Consider the following 9,761-nt stretch of genomic DNA (forward strand, 5'->3'; position numbering starts at 1 on the left):
ATTTTGACACAGTCTCTCTTTCTCTGCAGATGGGGCTAGTCGGGAACTCCCTATGATATCTGGGCTTCAGTCTGGAGGCGATCCCCCTGCTTCAGAATCCTGAATGCTGGGATTACAGACACGAGCTTCATTCACCTCGTAGGTCAAGCAGGCCCCGATCTCCATTGGCCTGCATTAGGCTCTCGCATGCTGAGACTGCAAGCCTGAACTAACTCGTCGGGCTAACGAGGCTCGCAAACCTTCGGCAGGTAACCCCAAGACCCCAAGCCTCCCGGACTCCCTGGGTGACGCCCACTTCCGCCTCGTTCTCTGGGCGGGGCCCCAGCAGCGGCCGCGTGCGTCATCATTCCGCGCCGCCGCGCCATGGCCGTCATCTGGCCCCGCCCGCACGGCGGCCAGGCTCCTGTCAGAGCCGGCTCCAGCCATGGTGCTGCCCAGTGTTTTGTAAGTTGGCAGCGGAGGCTCGGGACGTGGCGCAGGTCCCGATGGCGGCCCTGGCGGCTGCGGCGGCGGCCCTGGCGGCGGCCGAGCCTGCACCCGCGGTGCCGCAGGCGGCGGGGAGCGGGGGCCCGACCTCGCGCCGAGACTTCTACTGGCTGCGTTCCTTCTTGGCCGGAGGTAAGGATCCGCCGCCGGGACCCCGGGGCTGGGTAGGGAAGCCCGGCTGCTGGCCGGTCAGAGCCAGAGGCCGCTCTGACAGTCCGGGGCTTCTCCTGCTGCAGCGTCCAGCCGGGCCTTTACCCCAGCCGCTGCAGCCGGGGCTAATCCCTGCGCTGAACCAAGCCCTTGTTCCCAAAGGTTGAAAAAAGGATCCTCTAGGTGGGACATGGTGGGCACCATCCCTTTCTGTTATTACCAACCTGAATGACAGTGTAGGATTGGATTTTGTTCTTTGCTTAAAAGGAAAGCAAATAATGGAGATGGAGGCCAGCTTGGGCTCGCGCCCCTTCCGCGCGCGCGCGCCCTCGCGCGTGCATAATGATATGAGGATATTTCATGTAGCTCCTACTTCAAGCTCCTTATATAGTTGACGCTGGCTTTGAACTCCTGATTCTCCTGCCTCTACATCCCAAGTGCTGGAATTATAGGCCCAGGCTGCACAGTCCATCTCTGGAGGCTAACTTTGAAAAACAGACTAGGATATGAGCTGGATATGGTGGAGTGTGCCTTAAATCGCAGCACCAGGGATGCAGAGGCTGGCAGATCTTGAGTTTGAGGTCAACCTGGTCTACATAACAAGTTCCGGACAATCCAGGAATGCAAAGTGATACCCTGTCTCAAGACAAAATAAAATGACTAAGGGTATTGTGCAAAACTGCCTACAACCCAAACTGGTTCCAGAAATCGTGGTAAACAAGCTTGCAATTGCTTGAAAAGAAGTTCTGTGCTTTGTGGTTGCTTGACCAGCTGGTGGTTTATTGTCTCGGGGGTTCTTCCCCCTTTCTGTATGCAGATGTTTGAAGCTCTTAACCGTCCCCTTGGACAATGATTATTTGACTTGGCATTTAATTATTTATGACTAGCAGGGCAGTGGTGGTGCATGTCTTTACTCCCAGCACTTGGGAGGCAGAGGCACTCATACACATAAAATAAAAAATAAATCTTCTTTTTTAAAAAAAGTGTTTACTTGGGCTTTGGTTTTAGAGTCTTATGATAGCAGAGCAAAACCATGACTTCAGCAATGGCTGAGAGCTCTCATCCTAATCAGCAAGCAGGAGGCACAGAAAGACACACTGGCCATGGTGGGAGTCTTTTGAACCTCAAAACCTAGTGATCCACCTTCTCCTACAAGGCCACACATCCCAATCCTTCCCAACAGTTCCACCAACCAGGGACCAAGTATTTAAGAGCATGAAGCTATAGAGGCTGTGATGGATTGCATATGCTCGGCCCAGTGACATGCCCAGCCTCTTGAGACCTGAGCACTTTTTCAGTTATTTAAAGTTTACATTTTCCTCTGTGTGCCTGTCTGTACCTGTCACACTCTTCATGTGGCACTCAGAGGATAACGTGTCAGTTCTCTTCTGTCGTGTGGCCCCTGGGAATCATGCTTACGTCATTAGGCTTGGTGGCAAACATTTTCCCCACTAAGCCATCTTGCCAGATCTTGCCTTTAAAAATCATATTTGGGGCTGAAGAGTTGCAGCACTGGCTGCTCTTGCAGAGCAGCCAGGTTTGTTGCCAGCATCTATATGACACCTTAAATGTCAGTCCCAGAGGGAATCTGGCCCTTCTTGGACCTTGGCAGGTACCAGACATACGTATGATGTGCAACCAAACCTGCACTCAAATCACTCATGCACATAAGATAAGCACATTTAACAAATTATATTTGCTTGCCTACTTGTTTATTGTATGCATGCTTGTGCACAAAGGCATGCCAAGCATATGTGGAGGTCAGGGGCTAGCTTCTGGGAGTAATTCTATGCTTGTACCAGGTGGATCTTGAGGACTCAACTGAGAGCTTCAGGCTTGAAGACAAGTTCCTTTTCTTTTTGTTTTGTTTTTTGTTTTTTTCCAGACAGGGTTTCTCTGTGTAGCCCCGGCTGTCCTGGAACTCACTCTGTAGACCAGGCTGGCCTCGAACTCTGAAATCCAGCTGCCTCTGCCTCCCAAGTGCTGGGATTAAAGGCATGTGCCACCACTGCTCGGCGACAAGTGCCTTTTCGTGTGTGCTGAGCCATCTTGCCAGACCAGGGAGATAGTTGTTGGTTTTTTTTTTTTAATTAAAAAAAATATTTTAATCTATGTAAAAATTAAAAAAATAATTACATTCCCAATACAGCTGGCCTCAAACTCTGGCTGCCTCTGCTTCCTGAGTGCTGGGATTAAAGATGTGTATCACGCTGGAGAGATGGCTCAGCGGTTAAGAGCACTGACTGCTCTTCTGAAGGTCCTGAGTTCAAATCCCAGCAACCACATGGTGGCTCACAGCCATCTGTAATAAGATCTGATGCCCTCTTCTGGAGTGTCTGAAGACAGCTACAGTGTACTTACATGTAATAAATAAATAAATCTTAAAAAAAAAAAAAGATGTGTATCACCGTGTCTGGCTAGAGTTCTTTTGTTTGTTTGTTTTTTGTTTTGTTTGTTTGTTTGTTTTTTCCAAGACAAGGTTTCTCAGTGTAGCCCTGGCTGTCCTGGAACTCAGAAATCTGCCTGCCTCTGCCTCCCAAGTGCTGGGATTATAGGCCTGGCTAGAGTTTTTTAAGACTTCTGTCTTATATATGGCAGGGTGGCCTCCAACTTGGTTTATAGCTGAAGGTGACTGAATTCCTCAGACCCCTGCCTCTGCTTCCCTAGTGTCAGGTCTCAGATGTGGCCACCACACCCTGTTTTGCTGCTCCTGCTGCTTCTCCTTTTTCTTTTTAAGAAATAATTACTTACTTAGTTTTTATGTGTGTTTCCCCTGCGTGTATGTATGTATGTGTGTGCACCCTGTGCAGCCCTGGTGTGCACAGGCAGAAGAAGTTGTTCAATCCCGTGGAACTAGAATTACATACAGGTGGTTGTAAGCCACCATATGCCTGCAAGAGCAGCTCATGCTCCCAGCGCTTTCGCTCGTGTTCAGGCTCACTAAGTTGCCTGTAGCAGACTTGTACTTGCCCTGTAGCACAGGCAAGCTCTAAGCTTGGGATCCTTCTGCTCCTCCTCTGTAGTAGGTAGGATCACAGGCCTGTGCCACCAGACTGCGATGCTCGAGTATGGAAAGGGTTAAATGAGATTGTAACTATCTTGGCACAGTGTCTACAGTCAGATTTCTTAGCCTAGTGCTTGTTACAAACTGAACACTCAACTTTTGCTGATTGGCTAGGGTAGCCGACCAGTGAGCACCAGAGATCAGCCTTGTCTGTCTCCTGGATTTGAACTTGGAAGTGTAGAGCAGGTGGGGCTCAAACCCATATGCCCCTGCCTCCTGAGTGCCAGGACTAAAGGCATGCACCACAACTGGCTCCTAAAATGTCTTTTTTGTTGTTGTTGTTGTTGTTGTTTGGTTTTTGTTTTTGTTTTGGTTTGGATTTGGTTTTTTTCGAGACAGGGTTTCTCTGTGTAGCCCTGGCTGTCCTGGAACTCACTCTGTAGACCAGGTTGGCCTCAAATTCAGAAGTCCATCTGCCTCTGCCTCCCAAGTGCTGGGATTAAAGGTGTGTGCCACCACTGCCCGGCATCTAAAATGTCTTGAATGTCTTCCTTCTTATATTTTTTTTGTCTCTCTCTCTCTTTCTTTCTTTGTGTGTGTGTGTGTGTGTGGAGGGGGGCACTGTGCACAGGTCAGAGTATAACTTGTGGGAACTGGTTTACTCTTTCCATAATGTGGGTCTCAGGAGGAAACTCGGGTCATGAGGATTGATGGCAAGTACCTTAATCCACTACAGCCATGTCTCTAGCTCTTGTTTTTTTCTGTAGTTCGTTTTTCTGAGCCTGGGTCTCTCTACAGTTCTGTAGTTCTGGGTGTCCTGGAACTCACTATCTAGACTAGACTAGCCCCTAACTCATAGATAACTTACTTTCAAGTGCTGGGGATTAAAGACAATGACTGATAATTGTTTAATTTTATTTATTTATTTATTTATTTATTTATTTATTTATTTATTTGAGACCTGATCTCACTCTGTAGCTCAAGCTGGCCTGGAACTGTGTAGCTCCAGCAATGGGAACTCAGAGTTCTCTTGTCTCAAACTCTTGATGCCTGGAATGTGCCAACATGTCCTTTATTCAGTCATTTTAGAGCCAACCTTGCTGGTAGGCTAACAGCTCAGGCAGGCATCTATAGGAACTTCCTGTAAGCATGCCTCTGCTTGCATGCACACCTGCCCACCAGTGCCACAGGATAGGCACCAAATGCATACTCGCTACACTGTAAATGAACAATTGATTTTGCAGGGAATGGTTGTTTTGATGTTTTGATGAAAAGATTTTTAGAAGAGAGTTTCAAATGGAACTTCTGGTTGGGTAAATTGCTGTCTGTTCATCCGGCATTGGATATTACATCACTAGATACGCTTAGAACTTGTCTATAAGTTACAGGGAACAGGGCCATTGGTCTGCAGAACCTCTTACTAAGCACTTCTCCCATGGAGACCAAACCAACGTGCACTTGGTGTCCTGGCTGGACTGTGATGATTCTCTTTAGAGGACATGGTCTCCAGTTTCTTTCTGACCTTTCCATTTTCTTTTCTTTCTTTCTTTTTTTTAAATTCCCTTTTTCTTTCATTGTTTTGCTGTTATTGTTGTTCGGTTTTTGTTTGATTTGTTTTTGAAGATTTATTTATTTATTATATATAAGTACATTATAGCTGTCTTCAGTGTCTTTCATTTTCTTTTAGGAATTGCTGGATGCTGCGCCAAAACCACAGTTGCCCCCCTGGACCGAGTAAAGGTTTTATTACAAGCTCACAACCACCATTACAAACATCTAGGTGAGTTCTCCATGCTATCTTAGTCAGGGCTTCTATATCTGTGATAAAACTCTGTGACCAAAGCACGCTGGGGAGGAAATGGTTTATTTTGCTTGCTCTTCTGTATCACAGTTCATCACTGAAGGCAGTCAGGAACTCAGTCAGGGCAGAACCATAGGAGCTGATGCAGAAGTGTGCACCAGGATAGCGGCCATGGAAGATTGCTGCTTTCTGGCTTGCTCTTCACAGCTTGCTCACTCTGTCTTTTTTTTTTTCCTTTTTGGTTTTCCAAGACAGAGTTTCTCTGTGTAGTCCTGGCAGTCCTTTGTAGACCCAGGATGGCTTGGATCTCAGAGATCTGACCTCATCTGCCTCCTGAGTCCTGGGATTAAAGGTGTGCACTAACAGGGCCCGGCTCTCAGTGTATTTTTTTTTTTAAGATTTATTTATTTATTATACATAAGTACACTGTAACTGTCTTCAGACACCAGAAGAGGGCGTCACATTTCATTATGGATGGTTGTGAGCCACCATATGGTTGCTGGAATTTGAACTCATGACCTCTGGAAGAGCAGTCAGTGCTCTTAACTGCTGAGCTATTTCTCCAGCCTTCAATGTACTTTTTATAGAACCTAGGACCAATTTCTCATCGAACTCATCGAACATCCCACCCGTGCTGGGCTGGGCCCCCTTCTACATCAATCACTAGTTAAGAAAATACCCTACAGGCCTGCCTGCCTACAGCCCTGTATGGAGGCATTTTCTCAGCAGATACTCTCCCCTCTTAGATGACTCTAGCTTGTGTCAAGTTGGCAAAAAAGCTAGGTTGGAATATTTCCAACTTGCCAAAAAGCCAAAGATGAAAAGGAATGGAACAGGGTAGAGAGATGGCTCAGACGGTTATGAGCACTGACTGCTCTTCCAGAGGCTCTGAGTTTAATTCCCAGCAACCACATGATGGCTCACAGCCATCTGTAATGAGATCTGACGCCCTCTTCTGATGTGTCTGAAGTCGGTTACTGTGTACTTAGATATAATAAAAGGCCAGGCGGTGGTGGCGCACATCTTTAATCCCAGCACTTGGGAGGCAGAGGCAGGCGGATTTCTGAGTTCGAGGCCAGCCTGGTCTACAGAGTGAGTTCCAGGACAGCCAGGACTACACAGAGAAACCCTGTCTCGGAAAAAAAAAGAAAAGGAATGGAACACTATCTACCTGTTTTTTTTATAGAAAGAGGAGTAGAGTTCATGTTTATGTTTGGGACAAGCCTTTCAAGGGCCTTATCTCCCTCCATTTCTTGTTCTTTCTTTATGTTTGTTTTTTCAAGACAGGGTCTTCATTTTTTTGGTTTTTTTGTTTGTTTGTTTTTTTGTTTTTTGAGACAGGGTTTCTCTGTGTAGCCCTGGAACACACTCTCCGCCTGTCTCTGCCTCCCTGGTGCTGCGATTAATTTCTGTGTAAGTGAACTTTACTAGGTGGTGGTGGCGCACGCCTTTAATCCCAGCATTTTGGAGGCAGAGGCAGGCTGATTTCTGAGTTTGAGGCCAGCCCGGTCTACGGAGTGAGTTCCAGGACAGCCAGGGCTACACAGAGAAAACCTGTCTTGAAAAACAAAACAAAACAACAAAAACAAAAAATTACCATTTGTGGTCGGGCATGATGGTGTATACTAATAATCTCAGTGCTTCAATGGTAGAAGCAGTATGATCAAGACTTCAAGGTCATTCTTGACTGCCTAGGGCATTTGAGGCCAGCCTCACTCATAGGAGACCTTTTCCAAAAAATCTAAAATACTCTTGAAATTATGTAATTTCTTAAATAAAATTTCATTATGAATGATGATTTGTTAATCTCTATCAGTGTTTTTTATGAAAAATTGAATTTTAATATATTTATTGGAGGAGGAAACATTAAGACACTGTTCTTTAGGTTGGGCCTGAAACTTACATGTAGCCCAGGCTGACCTTGAACATGTGATCTTCCTGCCTTAGCCTTCCCTGTGTTGAGATTACACTCTTAGAAAAAGAACAAAATGTGTCAAGCTAGGGCGCATGTCTTTAGTCCAGATTATAGTCCAATTGTGAATTACCAATTGTAGGCCAGCTGGAGCTGTATGGTGAGACACACACACACACACACATGAAACAAACAAAGAAAGGAAAAAGGGGAAACAACAAGGGTCAGCAAAATGTCTTTGTGGGTAAAGTGCTTACCACATAAGCCTAATGACTTCAGTTTGATCCCAGAACCCATGTAACTACGGAAGGAGACCCTACTCCTCAAAGCTGTCCTCTGTCCTGCACACATGCAGTGAGATGAACACACCAGTGTGCACACGTTCTCAAACACATACATGATAATAAATGCATACAAACAGATTACACATGTGAGCCACATGCCTGCTTCAAAGTTTCCATTACCTTAATAGTATTCTTCTTCTAAACTCTTTCCACAAATAGGGGTACTTTCTACACTGCGCGCTGTTCCCCAAAAGGAAGGCTACCTTGGATTATATAAAGGAAACGGTGCAATGATGATTCGGATCTTTCCCTATGGTGCAATCCAGTTCATGGCCTTTGAGCATTATAAAACGGTAGTTGGATTTTGCTTTCTTTCTATGTCTTTGAATGTTATGTTTAGTACCAAACATTTGTGTGTGTGTGTGTGTGTGTGTGTGTGTACATGGAAGTCATAGAACAACTTGTAGAAGTCTTTCCATCAAGGGGGGGTCTGTGTATTGGAGTCAGGTTCTCAGAGTTTTTGGTGGATGTCTCTCCTGCTGAACCATCTTGTAGCTCCTTGCTGTTTTGTGGTTCTGAAACAGTATCTTTACACAGGCTAGGATTGGTGATCTTCCTGCCTCAGCCTCCCAAGTACAGGGATGTTGAGTGCATTTTTTTTTCCTCCTAGGCCCAAACAACTGGAATGACTCTTGACTCAAAATATATTTACAAAACACCTTGGCCATAAGCTTAGGTTGGTTCCCCAATTAGGTCATAACTTATTATCCCATTTATTCTACTAAGTTCTGCCACGTGGTTACCTCTGTTCAGCTGCCATGTTTTTGACCTCCATGTTCCTGGGCAAATCCCAGTCTGGCTGTATCCTAGAATCCTTTCTGCTGACCGGATGTCTCACCTTCTATTCTACCCCTTCCTATAGGCCATAGGATTTTTATTGACAAATGATGCAACCTTAGAGTACAGAACAGTTCTCTGTACTCTGGGATTATATGGGTATGCTTGCATGCTCTCCACTGGAATTCTTCCCAGTGCTGAGGTTGAGCCTACTGTGCTCACTAGCAGTTTTAACGTCAAAGGTAGGTTTGGGTGCTTTGAATGCAGTGCAAGCTTTTATGCTTCTGTGGCAACCGCTTTCCCAACTAAGCATCTTCTCATTCCCTTTAGGTTGTTTTGAGATGGATCTGGTATTTATGTAAGGTTTGCCTAGAATTTACTGTGTAGCCAAGGCTGGCTTTGGACTCCTAATCTTGCCTTCTCTCCCTCTCAAGTGCTGGAATTGTAGGCGTATACCACCTCGACCAGCTCAAAAGATAGATACAGGGTCAGTGTGGTGGCTAGAGGGTGGCTTCTGCCAATCCTAACAACCTATGTGCAGTTCCTGGGATCTACGTGGTAGATAGCTGACTCCTTCACGCTGTCCCCTGACTAAATGAATGTGCACACCCACTCACACACATACAAACACACAGAAAATAAAATGAATAAGAATTCAAGTGTTTTTTAAAAAGATAAATTTATAATATTTCAATATGATTTTTAAATTAAAAAATATGTGTGTGTATATGTGTGTGTGAGTGCTTGTGGAGGCCAGAAGAGAGCACTGGGTTTCCCCTGGAGCTGGGGTTGGCTGATGAGGGTGCTCAACAGAATTTACATCCTCTGGAAGAGCAGCAAGCATGCTTAGCCCATTTAATAGGCTTGTTCTCCAGTTCTCTGAGAATACTGGTGTGACTTCTCTTTTATATTTCTATACTTATATTCATTTGTTATGTTTATATGTTTTCGATTGGCATGAAGTATGAACATATGCTTATTAAATGTGTATTATATAACTATATAATTATGCACACATATGTGCATACATATTTTGCTGTTCAGAGGATAAAAAGCAGAGAGACAAGTCCTAGACAAATGTTTTATCAGGGAACTGTGTCCCCAGTTTGGGTCTTTGTTATTAAATAAGTGAAATCATGTTACAAAAGTTTATTGTTTTGGAGCAAGGTTTCAACAGCTTTCCTGTTATACTCATTAGATTTATCTTTCTCCCACCACCCCCTCTTTTTCCTTTTTGTTTTTTTCTCTTATCTTTTTTTGTTTTGTTTTGTTTTTTGTTTTTGTTTT

General features: G+C 45.1%; 1 protein-coding gene across 2 annotated transcripts in view; it reads left to right on the top strand.

Annotated features, from left to right (window-relative positions):
* Positions 1 to 363: 363 nt before the first annotated feature.
* Slc25a16 (solute carrier family 25 member 16) overlaps positions 364 to 9,761 on the top strand; it is a 21,533-nt gene continuing 12,135 nt past the window's right edge. For both annotated transcript variants that reach the window (XM_031348051.1, XM_031348052.1), the window contains exons 1-3: positions 364 to 618; positions 5,328 to 5,420; positions 7,857 to 7,990. In XM_031348051.1, coding sequence (XP_031203911.1) covers positions 486 to 618; positions 5,328 to 5,420; positions 7,857 to 7,990 — 360 coding nt within the window. In that variant the 5' untranslated portion in view covers positions 364 to 485. The remainder of the gene's footprint in view (positions 619 to 5,327; positions 5,421 to 7,856; positions 7,991 to 9,761) is intronic.

The sequence above is a fragment of the Mastomys coucha genome, unplaced genomic scaffold (assembly GCF_008632895.1).
Source record: "Mastomys coucha isolate ucsf_1 unplaced genomic scaffold, UCSF_Mcou_1 pScaffold3, whole genome shotgun sequence".
Classification (NCBI taxonomy): Eukaryota; Metazoa; Chordata; class Mammalia; order Rodentia; family Muridae; genus Mastomys; species Mastomys coucha.